Consider the following 16,519-nt stretch of genomic DNA (forward strand, 5'->3'; position numbering starts at 1 on the left):
GCTATTAAGACTTTATCGGGAAAAAATTCGAAAAACCTGAAAAAAATCGAGATTGAAAAACCCAATTTTATTGGTTTGGTTTGGTTTACAAATTTAAAAACCTAACACCGTTGGTTTGATTTGATAATTGAAAAAAATTCGAACCAACCGGACCTATGTACACTCCTACATTTAGTTACTGATAACTCTATCTACATATTGTATGCATTATCATAATTCTTTGACGTAGCAACATTAATTAGATGTCTATAAGATTCTGACTTTTGGATAGATTAGCACTATTGAAGTAACTATTGAAAAGTTTTGGTAGGTAGCAAATGTGAAGGCCATTAAATATACTTCTATTTAGTTAGTGACGGATCCAATGTGTATTCAAAGGATGTCACCGATAATCGTTCGAAAAATTACGCTCTATGGTTAGGTATTTCCTCCGTTTCAAATTAAATGAGATACTTTTCTTTTTAGTCAATTTCAAAATAAATGACATATTTTTAAATTTGAAAATAATTCAACTTTAAACTCTTCATTTTACCTATTTTGTCCTTAATGATAAACTTTTAGAACCACACAAATGTCATGGCCCCACAAAACTTTTATCCTTAAGATTTTAAGACCACAAGTTTCAAAAGTCTTTTTTTTTCTTAAACTCGTGCCGAGTCAAAATAATTCATCTAAATTGAAACGGGAGAAGCAATTTTCTTTATATATTTATACTACAAATTGACACTCCTTTAACTTCTTCCTAAATTTACCTCTTTATTTTTTGACCCCTTAATGAAAATTCCGACTTCTATCACCCGTTAGTAATCAAGAATGATACAGAGCATCAAGTAAGAGACACAAGAAGGAAAAAGAAAAAGAAAAAGAAAAAGAAAAGAGATGTGATTAATTGGTGGTGGCCTAAAAGGCCCCCCTTTGAAACTTTCTTGAATTATTCTGGAATTTCTGCATAGTCGATATCTATGGGAAAGTAGAAGAAAATTTCCTACTCCCTTTTGTTCACATGTCAAATTCTTGTCCTCCTTAATTTCCACATCTTTTCCTCTATATATCACCTATCCTTCCATAGTTTTTTTTTGCAATAATAACAGAGCCTTTATGTAGTTACATAGAACCTTCACTTCTCTTTTACTTTCTTATTTCTTGTCATTTAATGAACCAATATTTGTCATCCTTATAAAGCTCAGTAATCTCAAATACTCATTTGCCATTTGAACCTTTTACATATTTTCTTGTTTTTGTACACTCCATTTAGTGTTGCCTTTGGCATAACTTTTCTCATAAAAAAATATTGTAAGTTTATGCACTTTTGTTAATACCCAAATGGAGAAAGTTAAAGCTTGGGAAAAAATGACTCTGATCACTGAGCTTACCCAGGGGTTGGAGCTTGTAAACAGGCTAAAAAGCAAGATTGATCCTTTGGCTTCACCAGAGGAATGTGATTTACTACTTGAAAAAATACTTTCCTCCCTTGACAAATCATTGTCAATTCTGAATTTGAAGGCTGTTAATGTAATTAGAGACCCTTGTTGTTGTTCATCAATTTCAGTACTTGGAGTTAGCAAATTTGGAATTCCTACTTCCACTCTTGGTAAAAGTCCAAAGAGTGAGGGTTCTGACTTGGATTATTCAAGGGATCAAGGCAAAAATATGGTCTTTAAAAAAAGGTGAATTTAGGCCTCACTAAACCATTTTCTATGATTTCTTGAAATTAAAGCATTGGATTTTTTTCTAAATTTGTTGGATTTGCAGAAAGTTATTGCAGCAATGGAGTAAGCAAGTTAGGATATCTGGGATAGAAGATCTTAATCATGATGATGGCTATAGTTGGAGAAAATATGGCCAGAAAGATATTTTAGGAGCAAATTTTCCCAGGTGAAAAAACCTATTCCTTTTCCTTCTGTTACTTTTTTTTAGATAACATAATTTGCATTTAACCCTTAATTTGTGTTTTGAATATACAACAGTAATAACAACTTTGGTCCGGGGAGAATTGTGTTCCCAATATATTCCTCAGTTTTATCTTTTTATGGAATGTTAGTTACACTTCACTTATTACCAACTTTAAGTTGAAGAAGAAATATTTGTTAAGTCAAGTTAATATCACTTATACAGGCCTAAAGTTCATTTTTTTTCACTTTTGTTAGGTGGTGATAGTTTTTACCTTTTTGAATATTCAAAAGAAGAATGTCCTTAAATTTACAACAATTCAACTTTTGGGCCCGAAGGATTTCCAAATATGTAGACAGCCTTTAAAATTGTCACATCTTTTCATTTTAGAAACTCAGGTTATTACATATTATACACCTAAGATATATTCAAACTATGTCTATAGAGCAAGAAGAAGAGTTTTTCTTAAGAAAATTCATGGTGCTACACAATCACGAATGTGGCTAATTAATTAGTTTTAAGTATATAATCATTTCTTCTCTATATTGTCGTGATTTGCATGCTTGTTTGAAGTCGAGGGTTTACCGAAAACAGTTTCTCTACCTACATAAAGTAGGGGTAAAGGCTATGTACATACTATCTTCCCCATACCCCTACTTATGAGATTACACTAGGTTTGTTGTCGTTGTTGTATATACTAGGGAATGGTACAAGAAATTGCTTAACTGAAAATAGATTTTGGAAATGTATATCTAAAAAGAATTTTACTTTGGAATTGCAGGGCTTATTACAGATGCACTCACAAGAATACACAGGGCTGCTTAGCAATAAAACAAGTCCAACAATCAGATGAAGACCCTCTAGTCTTTGAGGTCACATATAAAGGAAAGCACAGTTGCAAAGCCTCACAATCAGTAGACATTTCAGAAGAAACCCAAAAGGCAAATTATACTAACAAGAATCAGTATCAGCTACAGAAACAGAAACAGAAAGTGGGGAATCAAAAAGTTGAAAATTTGAATATTATCAAAGAAGAAGAGTTTCCTTTCACACCACCAAAATCAGAAAGTGCAAATGCCCAATTCTTTGCCAATTCAATGGAGCCATTTACATCTCCAATAACCTCAGAATCCTTGCACTTGTCATTGTTGCCTACCCAAGAGGAGGAGTTTGAATTGGACCAGATTCTTCAGAGCTCAAAATTGGGTCGTACTGATTTTATTTCGACACCAACTTCAGTAATTAATTCGCCATTTTGTGGGTACTGGGATTTATCAGTGGATGATGAAGTTGATACTATTGATCCTAGCCTGATGATTGACATTTCTGAATTTTTCGCCTAATCTGAGAGTAGTGGCGGTATCTGGTTTATACAAGAATATTGTCGCACCTAAAATTTGAACTTATGACCTAGAATTGGGTCACATTTCGACACCAACTTCAGTCTTTAATTTGCCATTTTGTAGAGTGGATGATCAATTTTGTAACATGTGATCTTATATTAGATTCTGTAGGCTCCCATCTGTTGCAAACTTTGTCTTGAACATTCACTTCAAGCCATTTGAACTTTTTCCTTGTGGTAACTTCACTATCTCTCATATTTCATTCTTTACAAAAGATTTCATCTCTTCCGCCATTGCTTTCTGTTATTCTTCTTTTTCATCTGTTTCTCCATAATTTATGTGATATGAAATAATAAGAGCAAATTGACAACCTCTTGGCATCTTAAAAGATCCCAAGAGGCATAAGAATCTCTTTTTGCACCTGTTTTTATACTCCAATCCAGTTTGAATTTTTATCAATTATACATCCCTTCTAATTGAGATCTTACCATTAAGAGGTTTATACAATGGTATATGCTTTGGATTGAAAACAATAACCAATAAAAATGTTTTTTTGAGATTTTTCATCAAGCAATTTGACGAGCTTGAAAATTAACCAAAACATAAGCAACACAACCAAAACTCTGTAAATGACTTACATTTGGTCTCTTTTAAGTTTTAAAAAAGTTTGTTGCTCTATTGGTGAGCACCATCCACTTCCAATCAAGAACTTGTGAGTTCGAGTCACCCCAAGAGCAAGGTGGGGAGTTCTTGGAGGGAGGGAGCTGAGGGTCTAATCGGAAACAGCCTCTCTACCCCAGGGTAGGGGTAAAGTCTGCATACACACTACCCTCCCCAGACCCCACTACTGGATTGTTGTTGTTGTTGTTCTTGTTGTTGTAAGTTTTAATGCTACGCTTCTTGTCTCTATTTCTTTGTATGTGCAAGACCATTTAATATGGCTGCCATTTTGATTCTCCAACAAGGCCTTAAATTTATGGAACTTCTCAAAAGTTTCCGACGTATTTTCCAGTAAATACTCCAACTTATGTGATTATAATCGTCAGTAAACAACATGAAATAACGTCTCCCACCTAAGGACTTAGTTTGCATAGGGCCACATAAGTCAGCATGTATTAATTCTAAACTTGTAGAAGATGTCCATACTTTTCAAACGGAAAAAGAGTTCCGATCCTTATTTGTTTCCAATAAATGCACCCATCACATAAATTAAGAGAGCCAATTATAGGTAGACCAAAAATCATACCTTTGTCCTTGAGCAATTTCATAATATTTGTGTTGAGATGCTCGTACCTCAAATGCCATAAATTTGAGTCATCCTTTGCACTTGCAGCGAGAGAGAAGTTCTACATATTAGAAACATCCAACGGAAACAACTTGTTTGCAGTAATCTTTTTGCCTGATTTTTTGTTTGCAATGACACAAGTAGTTACATAAAACAAAATAGAACATCACTTGCCATTAATTGTCTAATGCTCAATAAATTTTATCCTAAATTAGGCATAAATTGAGCATTATCCAGGATTTTTATTTTGCCATGGCTAGCGTTGACACTCATTGTATCTTTTCCTTAACCTGCATCTCTTTTTTGTTGCCAAGCTGCACTTTTATCTTTTGCGTCTCATCAAACTCCCGGAACAAAGATTTGGTGTCTGTCATATTGTCACGATCCAAAATCTACTAGTCATGATGGCACTTAACTCGACCCGCTAGGTAAGCCAACTAACAATCAATACAACCCAAATGAGATTTATAAGAAAACAATGAAGAATTATCTAAACATTTATACAATAACCCAAGGATCGGTAGTACAAATCATGAGCTTCTATGACTTCAAATTTACAGAAGCTGGTACGAATAAATGCATCATCTTCTTGAAGTTTACATAATCAAATTTGCAAAATCTAAAGCTACTAAGGACAAGTGGCAGCTGTAATCGGAACGCAGGTACATCTTCAATACCAGCTCCCGCCATACACAACGACTCTAGCTTCAAAATCTGCACGCAAGGTGTAGAAGTTTAGTATGAGTACAACCGACTCCATGTACCCAGTAAGTATATTTTCTAACCTCATTGAAGTAGTGACGAGGCTTTTTACTCACTATTATAACCTGTGCAGTATACTAGCAATAGAAACAGTTCTACAACATAACAGATAAAAGTACAAGAAAATAACTATGCGAAGCAGTAAATGATTACGAGAAGAAATCACGGCAGTAAATTTATAACTTTCATGGTGTGAGAAATATACTCAAGATATCAAATCAAGTGGCACGGTAACACCCTTCGTTCATTTATCTCATCCTCACCAAATATATGAATGTAGGTCAAATCAATTGGCACGGCAACACCCTTCGTGCAACTATCTCTTCCTCACCGAGCATACGTATAACAGTACTAACTAGATGGAAGAAATGTCAATAACAATAATGATAAAGTGGGAGATACACAAGAAGCAATAACGAGCAATGCAGTGCATATAGGCAACAATAATAGACTATATAGAAGGCATATGAGTAATGATAGCGTTTAAGATAGAGGATCATAAATTTTACTAAGCCAACATGGTAGAAGGCTTATGTGTAAATATAATAGCCATGAACATGATCTTTATAAGCTAAACAAATAGAAGGTATGAGTAACTAACATCAGTAGAAGGCTTATACGAAAGTGCCACAAATGAGAAACGACACAGATATAAATATGACAAACAAGAAGAAAAACATGATATTTGCAAGTTAAACAGATAGAAGGCACGAACAACACAACAACAATTGAGATATAGGAAAAAGACAGAACAATAATGACAAATCACATAGAAAATATAGGTGCAACAGTAACAACTTAAGATAAAGGCATGAATGTATTCATAAGGAAAAGATATCATCACATAATGCATGTATTTCGTCCTCGCCTGTACAGAAGCCATGAACACATGATAATATAATAAATGGCATGACATCACCCTTCTTGCTTTTACTCTCATCCTCACATGATAATGTAAATAAAATGGCACGGCATCACCCTTCATGCTTTTACTCTTATCCTCATATGATAATGTAAATAAAAATATGATAATATAAATAAAATGGCACGGCATCACCCTTTGTACTTTTACTCTCATCCTCATATGATAATGTAAATGAAATAGCACGACATCACCCTTCATGCTTTATACTCTTCCTCACATGATAATGTATATGCAATGGCACGTCATCACCCTTCGTGCTTTACACTCTTCCTCATCAAGAACATGTATATCACTAACAAGCTAGATAGGAAGCATGAATCACATCGAGGAAAGTGATTAAGTGATTATTTCAAATGAACATCAATCACGGCTTTCAAGCCAATAACAATTCAATAAACCTCAAAAAACCTTATTATTCAAGTATTTTAACAAGTCTTAAAGATGATCTTCAACTCAAGTATAGAATCCAATATCTCAAGAATAACAGTCGTAGCGATGTATTTGTGATTAAGTATAATAATGATCAGATTTAGCGCATCAATAATTTCACAAAAGTCCGTCAAATTTCAATCAAATTATAATAATCTAAATCATGATTTCTAGCCTTTAATTACATATTCATAGTAATCTAAAAGTCAAAGAATACATGAAACAAGGAGGTCATATGATTCTATAAGGCACAATTAATCGTATAATTTACCCCCGAGCATGATTAACCCTGGTACATGTATATACGTACGTCACCTCATATATGCATCATCTCTGCATGTAGCAAACATTATCAATTAGTAGAAAAAATTCTTCCAACAAAGTTAGGCAAGACAATTACCTCAAATAAGTCAAATCGATATACTAGAAGTGCCATCCCGCTCAAATCATCCTCCGTACGGCTCAAAACTAGCCAAAAGTAACTCAAAATCATCAAATAATGTCATAGGAAGCAATCCCAAATGATAAAGGTCGAATCTTCGCACATTTACTCAAAGTCAACCAAAAAGTCAAACTCGGACCCGTACCTCGGAACCCGACAAAACTTACAAATTCCGACAACTCATTCGAATATGAGTCCAACCATAATAATTCCATTCAAATCCAACTCCGAATCGATGTTCAAAACTCAATTAATCAATTTAGAAAAATTTAGACAAAACCCCCCAATTTCTCTTTTGAAATTATTAATAAAATGCCAAAATCGAAGATGGAATCATGGAATATAATCAAAATCGAGTTGAAAATAATTAACCCAATCCATGTGGTGAAAATTATCTGCAAAATCTCCCAAATTCGAGCCTAGGGTTCAAAATATGAAAGAATGAGCTAAAATCCCGAAATTCTAACTCTTAACCCATATGCAGATGTCACATTTGCGACCGAAAGTTTGCAATTGCGGATTGTTCGCAATTGCGACCACAAGTTCGCAATTGCAATCAAGGTTCACAATTGCAACCAGATGTTCGCAAATGCAGTAGTTCCCAATTGCAACAAAAAGTTCGAAATTACGAAGTACCACCGCTAGCAAACCCAAACTTCACCGAAACAATCCGAAACCACCCTGAAACGCATCCGGAACCTTTCGGACACACATCATATATGCATTTAAATTATAAAATATGATACGGAACTGCTCACGCACTCAAAATACTGAAAAGAGGTCGTCTTGACCCGATATTGACCGTGGTCAAACTCCAAATTTCATAACTCAACTAGTCTCTTAACCAATGATCCAAAACACACCCAAACCCCTCAGGACCCTGTGAAATCATGCCAAAAAGTATCAAAATATAACATGAACCTACTCGAGGCGTCAAATCTCACATAGCAATATCAAAATCATGAATTGCACCTCAAATCAAACTTTATGAACTTTTGAACTTTCAACTTCCAAAACTCGTGCCGGACCATATCAAATCAACTCGTAATGATCTCAAATTTTACACACAAGTTCCAAATGACCTAATGAACCTATTCCAACTCTCAAAAGCACAATCCAAATCCAATAACATCGAAGTCAACTCCCGGTCTAACTTATGAACATTCCAAACCTTTAAATTTGTAACTTTCGCCAAATAGTGCTAAAACCTTCTTGAAACATCCAAACGAAATTACGAGTATACGCCCAAGTCCAAAATCACCATCCGGACCTACCAGAATCATCAAAACTCCAATCCGAGGCCAAATACACAAAAGTCAAACTTGGTCAACTCTTCCAACTTAAAGCTTGTAATATGAGATTCATTCCTCCAAATTCATTCCGAGGCACCTGAAAACCAAAACCGACGATTCGCACAAGTCATAATACATCATATGAAGCTACTTAAAACTTCAAACAGTTGAACAGAATGCAAATGCTCAAAACGACCGGATGGATCATTACACATATGATTTGAAAAACTACTATCCACAAACCATAAATCACTTGGCATATGGTTATATCAATACAAACCATAAGAATCTTGTTTTCTTCTTCCTCATTCTCTGATGCAAAGTTCACTTTCTAATCTATTGGATATTAGGTTTGTGTCGCGGGTCGCCCATGTGGACGGACCCGACCCGTTTTAGAATAGATTAAACGTAAAGAGGTTACTAATGAGGGTTTTTATAAATCCTAAAAAAACTACCGTGCGTTATTAAGAGATGTGAGAATGTGTAGTGGTGATTTTCATCGGTAATTCTTTCTCTATTCCTATTTTATATATCTCTCCTGTAGAAGAATTCTCCAACTAAGAATAACTTTCTCTATTTCTCCCAACAAAACACACGTAACAAGAGAGTAAAGACTTTAGTTTGTGAAATAAACTTTGTTTCCTAGTGATTCAAAGTAGATTTGGGGTAATTATCTTGGTAGCAAGTACAACAATTTTCACTGCGTATAACAAGGTACACACAATATGTTGTTCTTGCTCCTTAATTAAGATTAACAATGGCATCAGAGCATCGTTTAATTGCTTCCTAGTCTAGAACATGTTTATTGAATAACATTTTTTGAACATGTATTATGTGTTCTGTGTTGTTTTTTGAATTAAGGGTGGAATTTTTCAGTTTGCTTCATGATATATCTGTTAACCGTCAGAATCTTGCTCTTTACTTGAAACATGACTGAAGCTTCATGATATATCTGTTAAAACATGAATGAAGCGTCAAAATTTGGATGGATTGTATATGTTATTCATTGTCTCCTTTTGTTGATAATGGAGGGTTTCAAAATCTTATGAGTCCTTTATATTTGGTTCCCAACAAATCTCTTCTCCATATTTTGTCAATTTTCTTTAAGGCCGTTTGTGATAAAATTTTGAATTGACTCTTGGTAAAATTGGAACATTAATTGAGAGTTATCATGTTCAAAAGTCATACTACTACTTTGTCTTAAAAACTCCAACATTGGTCATACATTCCGGAGACAAATAACTTTAGCCTAGATAGATATTTATTGTTTAATCCCAAATTGCAAGGACACAGAGGACAAATTTCTTCTTTTGATTAAATTGGACCCTTGTCAATTTTTGAAAGTGCACATAATGGGATATGTGCAGTGTTATGCATTGATTTATTGGATAGTCATACATTAGAAAATTGAATAGTTACAAAGTATAAACTATTAAGAAGAATTATATGCAGTTTTACTGTGCATGCTTTCTGTTTTTCTTACTCGGTCTCTAATAATATATAGAGGTTTGGTCTAATTTCAACTCACTGTTTCACAATGTTAAAAATTAGTTTAGTCCTAATCCCTCAATTGATATCTTTCTACAAGCATGTGTGATATATGTTGTTACATTGAATGCTTGTAGCCATACTTACTGTTTCCTTGGTCCTATTTCAGACATGGCTGAATAGGGACAAGTTCGAGTTACTCCAAGTGAGAGTTTTCGAAGTCGAGGAAAGGGACAACGTAGAAGGATACGTCGTTGCAAGACTTATTTCTGTAATAATTCAGACTCGGAGTTTGAAATCATCAGGAATGTCCTAAGAGCAAGGCAAAATGAGTTTAGGGATCGACGGGCTGAAAGAAGGAAAGGAGAAAAGAAATTTAGGGAGTTTAAGGAATTTAAAACGGGCCATGATGCTTCCATTCCTGAACATGTACACATTTTTCATTTAAAAAGAGTTTAGTTGTCTAATTACATATAGATTACTGATTGAGAAGTATTAGCTACTTTAGCGGACTCTCTTCGAGAGCATTGGGGTGAAGTTTTCACAGAGATTTATCATGATATTTAGCCTAGTGCACCTTTTAGCGTATATGTGCAAGAGTTAGTATTCAATTGGTATACGTATGTCCTAGCAAACATATAAATAGTTATTGTGTGTTTTATTTTAATGAAATTTGATCGTGTTGTTTGTCTCACTAGTTACATATATTATCTATATTTTATTTTGTAATAAATTAAGACTTGAAATGAAGTACACACTAAGAAGTGATTTTAATATTAATTAAAATATTTAAATATATATGAAGAATGAAAATGTAGTGACCTTTTGATTCTATACTAAATGTAGAATTAATATTATAGTTAATTTGCTTGAGTGCGTAATCACATGCATAAATTACATAAACTGACCGAAGAGTTAAACTTGTAATATTATCTCTAATAACAGACATGACATCGAAAAGTATCATTGCTGACTTGAACACGGGTCACAAACTAAATGGTAAAAATTACGATATCTGTAGTCGTAAGATGTGGTATGTGCTCAAAGAGCAAGATGCTCTTGAAAGTATTAACCATGTTATGAGTCACCCACAGGAGGGTAACACTGTCCAACATAGGAGGGATTTGGAAACTTACAATATTTAAAAAAAGAAAGATTTCACTGCACGTGAAATTATTGTAAGTTCAGTTATTGATAATCTCATCTACGAATGTGAGCAATATCCTACTGCTCAAGTCATGTGGGCACATTTAAGAGAGGCATATGGCGGTACAACTATGACTCGCCTTAAACAGTGGACAATCAAGTTTGACACGTACAAAAAATGTCATGATCATAGTGTCAAGAAACATCTAAGGGTGATGTCAAATATGATTGCTCAGCTCAAAAGTGTTGGCCATGTTCTTTTTGATAAGCAGCAGGTTCAAGTAGTGATTTAGTCTCTTCCCAATAATTGAGAACATCTGAATATTAACTTGACCCACAATGATAGCATCAAAACTTTTGCTAATGTTGCTCGTCATGTGGAGCTTGAAGACGAGCGACTTGGTACTACTAAAGCTATACCTAGTGCCTTTGTGGCAGAATCAAGTGATACAAAGAGTTCAAGCTTTAAGTGCAAGAGAAACTGGAAAAATAACAGAAAGGGTAAGGAGACCGGGGAAGGATCCTCCAAGAAAAGAAACAAGCCAATTTCAAGAGAAAAACGGTTCTACAAGAAGAAAGACAAGAGTAAGATGAAGTGCTACAATTGCCAAGTTCTATGGTATTTTGCTCGTGAGTGCATTGAGCCAAAAAAAAAAGTAGCATTTCAAAACACATATCTAAGTGTTATATATGTTTCTAGCACTGTTTTACTAAGTGAACTTATCCTGTGTAGATTGTAGACTCAGGGGCCACCGACCATGTGAGCCGTGATAAAGACGCGTTTATATAGTTTCGTCGAGTTTCACCTAGATCAAGGCATGTATATGTGGGAAATAATGCAAAGCTTGAAGTTAAAGAGATAGGCACTTGCAGAATAGACATGTGTGGTGGCCGATATTTGATGTTTCATGATATCCTATATGTTCCAGAGATTCGACGAAACTTAGTCTCTGTATCTGTTCTTCTAGATTTAGATTTCAGTTTGAACTTTAGTATGTGTTCGTAAATCTCCAATTACTGAGAAGTGTTACTTAGATTGAACTTTAGTTTGAACTAGATTCAGAACACTCCAAAGGGTATGTGTTCATTGGTGAATTAGAGGATAGAAGTATTACTGGGATTGAATCATGAGATGTCACATTTCTAGAAAATGATTTTCCCAAAGAAGGGCGAGGTAAAAAATGGAGAGCCTTTTTATGAAATGTTGAACTCAGATAGTTAGCAAGTGTCTTCTGACATAGTTGATAATCAAATTGATCAGGATCTTGTTCTTGATCCGAGTGGGAGTAGGAGTTCTCAATCCCAAAATCCTTCTAACGAATATGAATTTCAACTTCGAAAGAGTACCAAAAAAAATATACCCAAACATACTTATAAGATTGAAGATTACATTTTCTTGATATTTTCCACATAAATGGATGAGCTATAGTCTGTGATTGAGGCTTTATTGAGCCCTGGGAAAGACGAGTGGATGAAAGCAATGAATAAAGAATTAGAGTCATGAAAACCAACAAAGTCTGGAATCTAGTTGACCTTCCGACTGGGTATAGATCCATTGAGAGCGAATGGGTTCTCAAAGTTAAACGCAAAGCGGATGGGCCAATAGAAAGATACAAGGCATGATTGGTGGCAAAAAGATTTAATCAAGAAGCTGAAATAGACTACGAGAAAATATTTTTACCAGTTGTGAAGTTTACCTCAATTCTCTTACTTTTGGCTATTGTTGCACGTTTGGATTTGGAATTACACCAAATGGACGTGAAGACAACTTTTCTCAATGGAGAGCTAAACGAAGAAATTTATATGGAACAACCTGTAGGCTTCATCGTTAATGGTCAAGAAAAGAAGGTCTGTAAATTGAAAAGATATATTTATGGCCTGAAGCAATCTTTAAGGCAATGGTATTTGATATTTCACAAGTAGGTGACTTGTATGATTTCACTATGAACAATGAAAACCATTGCATTTATGTGAAGAAGTCCAATGGGATATTTGTAATTCTTTCTCTTTACGTAGATAATATTTTATTGGCCGAAAATAATTTGGAGTATTTGAATACTATCAAGTCATGGCTTTCAAAGTCATTGACATCAAAGATATGGGTGAGGCAAACTATATCCTTGGAGTTAAGATCCAAAGAGAACGTTCCAAAAAGTTATTGAGTCTATCTTAAAAAAACATATATAAAGAAAATTTTGGAGCGTTTTCCTATGAATAGCTTCAAATCCATGGACACTCCTATAGCGAGAGGTGAAACTTTAGGTCTTGAAATGTGTCCCAAGACTAAAAATGAAAAGAAAGACATGTCTCGAGTTCCGTATTCAAGTGTTGTCGGGAGCTTGATGTATACAATTCAATCACTGCCGATGTAATATCCTTCCCCACAATATCCCATCTTTTCTTGAAGAAGCATGAGTTGAAACCATCACATCTTGGGGCTTTTTGATCATCAATACCCCTAGTAGCATTGAATAATTCATCTCTGCTTACAGGGGTAATGAATAGTAGTTGCTAACCCCTATTGAGTCTGTTACTCTCTTTCATTATATTTTGTTGTATTCTGGGCAAGTAGGGAGTAGAGGATTCCTGTAGCTTATGATAGAAGTTATTTATTTCAGTCTCAATCTCTACCTTAGTTTGAGTTATGTAGCCATTTAGAGTATTTAATCTTCTTATCTAGTTTTGTGCTACTATGTTCTTCATACTGGTAAAGAAGTAGGCATTGTTTGAGTCACCTAGATGTAGCCATTGAATTCTTGACTTATGTGTTAGGATGTTCTCTTGGACCAGTACCCATTTTTCAGGCTATCCCCTTAAGTTTTTTTCTTGATCAAACAGTGTTTGCTGGTGTGAAAGATCCTCCATCTGATGTTGTATTTCTTGCAGCAACTTCTTATATTGGTCTACTTTTTCATCTGTCTTGAAAAATTCTTTTGCGTTCAGCCTTTTCAATTGGACTTTGATGCTTTGGAACTTTAGCCAGATTCCTTGTGTCCCTGGTTAACCCCTTTGTTCAGTCCATATTTTTTCCACAATTGGTAGGAACTCAGGATGCTGTGCTAGATGATGTCCTTTCGACTTTTTTCATCTCAATCATATTATTATCCATCATGAAACTATTGAAGTCAATCACCTCTGCTTGTTGGACAGGGTTTCCGCCAATCCTATCATCCATGACTCTTATAGAGTTAAAATCTCCCATAATTAGCCAAGGTCCTTGTTGGTGTTGTTCACGATTCCTTAAATTATCCCACGTTTCTCTTTTATCTGCTACTGTGTGTAATTCATATACCACTGTGAGGTGGAGCAGCATATTTGTAGCTTTTACTTTTACAATTCCATGAATCAGTTGGTTGTGAGTGCTGAGTGGCTTGAATTCAACATCTTTGGAGTTCCATAGTACCCATATTCTACCTCTTCCTGCATCTGAGTAGTTTGCATGCCAGTCCCAGCAATATGCTATTTTCATGATCACTTGCTTGGCATATTGAGCTTGTACTCTATGTTCTAGTATAGCTATAATTCCTACTTTATTCATCAAAATAAACTTCATTAACTCAGTCTGCTTATAGACTTTATTCGATCCTCTGACATTCAAAGTGATGAGTTTCATTGGGCTTGGTTTGGATCAGGGGCCTTTACCATCTTACCACCTCGACTACATTGGCCACTATCAAATTCAACTTCTGGTTGTATGCTACTGTCTTGCACACACAACGGACTGAAACTATTTGTAGCTTGGAGGCTATGTTCCTGCATACTTCTATGTTCCCCCTTACTAGCTGGTTTCCTCTTATTTCCTTCCAACCATCATTGTGTTTATGAGGGCCCCTTTGTTGTCCTTCAGTTGTTGCCATTTGCTTAGTTTCCCCTTAATTGACAGCTTTTTTATTGACCTTCATTGATGGTTCCTTTTGTACCTATGTAGTTTGTTACTTTATTGTTTTTGCGGGTGTTTTCTGCCTTAGAGGAGGCTCTTGACAACTGTGTCCTACTTGCAAGCAAGTGTTACTATACAATGGCTTCCAGTCATAGAGTATCTCCTGATCAAAAAATTTACCACTAAGATCCATGGCCTTAATGCTGCTAGGTAGGGGTTACGACATCCATTTCAATTAACATTTGTGCATAGAAAATTCTCTCAGTTGTGGTAGTACAGGCATCTGTATAAATTAGTTTCCCAGTATGCTGCCAATTCTACTTAGTGAGTCAATGCTACAACAGTTTAGGGGGAGATTAGGCATTTTTACCCATAATGGAATCACCCTAATCATCTCTTGATTGAAATTAAAGTCACCCCTCCATAATTTAGTGATTATTGGCCAATTATTCAGCATCAGTGGCCCGAGTAGAGAACTTCATCCCTTTCCTCAATGTTGTTAAATTTCACTAAGAAATATCCATTATTATGGTAGTATACTTTTAGTTGTGTGATGTACCTCCAATTGCTTGCTATGAACCGTTGCACTAGATGGTGAGCTGCCTAATACGTATAAGATCAGAGCATGCTTCTAGTTTGCAGTTTCCCTCTCCACTTCCTTTTGCTGCAGTTGAGAAACTTTTTTCCCTTCTACAATGATCGGGGCAATATAGTTCAATTCCCTTGCCCTAGCATCTAACTTGATCTCAGTAAATAGTTTTGCCCGCATTTTTGGCACTTCTGGAGCTTGAACTGGGTCTACTTACTTGGGTGCATCCACCACCAGTGTCATTGGATCCAAGTTCTGTCGTTCCCCCTTTGTGCCATCCACTTCCGTTCCTTTCTGCTTATTATCAAAACTGCTGGATCCAAAATTGATGTCGGCTTGTGGAGTTTCTACTGTGTTATTTGGAGCTCTCTCTGGCATTACCACAACTGCCTGCATCGGACCTTAAGTCTTAGGGCTAGGGGAGGTTTCGCGATTGGAATTGGGGATTTCATCGCCTGGATCCCCACATTTCCGACACCTAGTGCCTCTTTCAGGATTATCGCCGCATTCTACCACCGGCTTGTTCACTTAGGATGGTCGCCCTCTAGACATTTTCGGCAACCAGCGCACGTTAGTTCACCCTAGCATGCAACAACAACAAAAAAAAAAAAAAATTGGGTATGGGGAGAGTAGTGTGTACGCAAACCTTATACCTACCTTCAATAAGGCAAATAGGTTATTTTCGGAATACCCTCAACTTAGGAGTTCACCCTAGCATGCGCAGAGAGAAAATTCTAGATAGCACGTTAGTACACGACTGGATGCTATTATTATTATTATTATTATTACTATTAATTATTATCATCATCTTTTGTGCAACTTCACTCAATCATTATATATCGTCACATTTATTTGATGTCATTTTAATGGATTTGGTGAAGTGGATTTGCTTAAAGTTATGGGGTTTGTTCTTGATTTGAATCCTTAAATTACATGATGATTTTAGATATTGAAGCTGTTTGAAGCTTAAAAATCCATCATATAACATTGGTTAAGAAATTGAACGGATTAGTTCGTTGAAAATAATAAAAGATTAGAGGAAATTTGA

General features: G+C 35.4%; 1 protein-coding gene across 2 annotated transcripts; it reads left to right on the forward strand.

The window, feature by feature from the left end:
• Positions 1 to 1,033: 1,033 nt before the first annotated feature.
• LOC104115180 (transcription factor WRKY19-like) lies at positions 1,034 to 3,473 on the forward strand. 2 transcript variants are annotated; one of them, XM_070182169.1, is made up of 4 exons: positions 1,034 to 1,548; positions 1,612 to 1,667; positions 1,753 to 1,875; positions 2,672 to 3,473. In XM_070182169.1, the coding sequence occupies exons 1-4, from the start codon at positions 1,324 to 1,326 to the stop codon at positions 3,231 to 3,233; spliced, it is 966 nt and encodes a 321-aa protein (XP_070038270.1). In that variant the 5' UTR covers positions 1,034 to 1,323; the 3' UTR covers positions 3,234 to 3,473. The 2 variants fall into 2 exon arrangements, with proteins under 2 accessions (XP_070038270.1, XP_009624057.1); XM_009625762.4 differs by having other exon boundaries at positions 1,042 to 1,667.
• The last annotated feature ends 13,046 nt before the right edge of the window (positions 3,474 to 16,519 follow it).

This window comes from Nicotiana tomentosiformis, chromosome 8 (assembly GCF_000390325.3).
Source record: "Nicotiana tomentosiformis chromosome 8, ASM39032v3, whole genome shotgun sequence".
NCBI classification, from domain to species: Eukaryota; Viridiplantae; Streptophyta; class Magnoliopsida; order Solanales; family Solanaceae; genus Nicotiana; species Nicotiana tomentosiformis.

What these genes read in the sequence shown, in the direction of transcription:
- LOC104115180 (XM_009625762.4), top strand. Translation starts at nt 1,324, where the DNA reads ATGGAGAAAGTTAAAGCTTGGGAAAAAATGACTCTGATCACTGAGCTT. An exon ending in AATATGGTCTTTAAAAAAAG is followed by an intron (nt 1,668 to 1,752) that starts GTGAATTTAGGC and finishes TTGGATTTGCAG; the next exon opens with AAAGTTATTGCAGCAATGGA. An exon ending in TTAGGAGCAAATTTTCCCAG is followed by an intron (nt 1,876 to 2,671) that starts GTGAAAAAACCT and finishes TTGGAATTGCAG; the next exon opens with GGCTTATTACAGATGCACTC.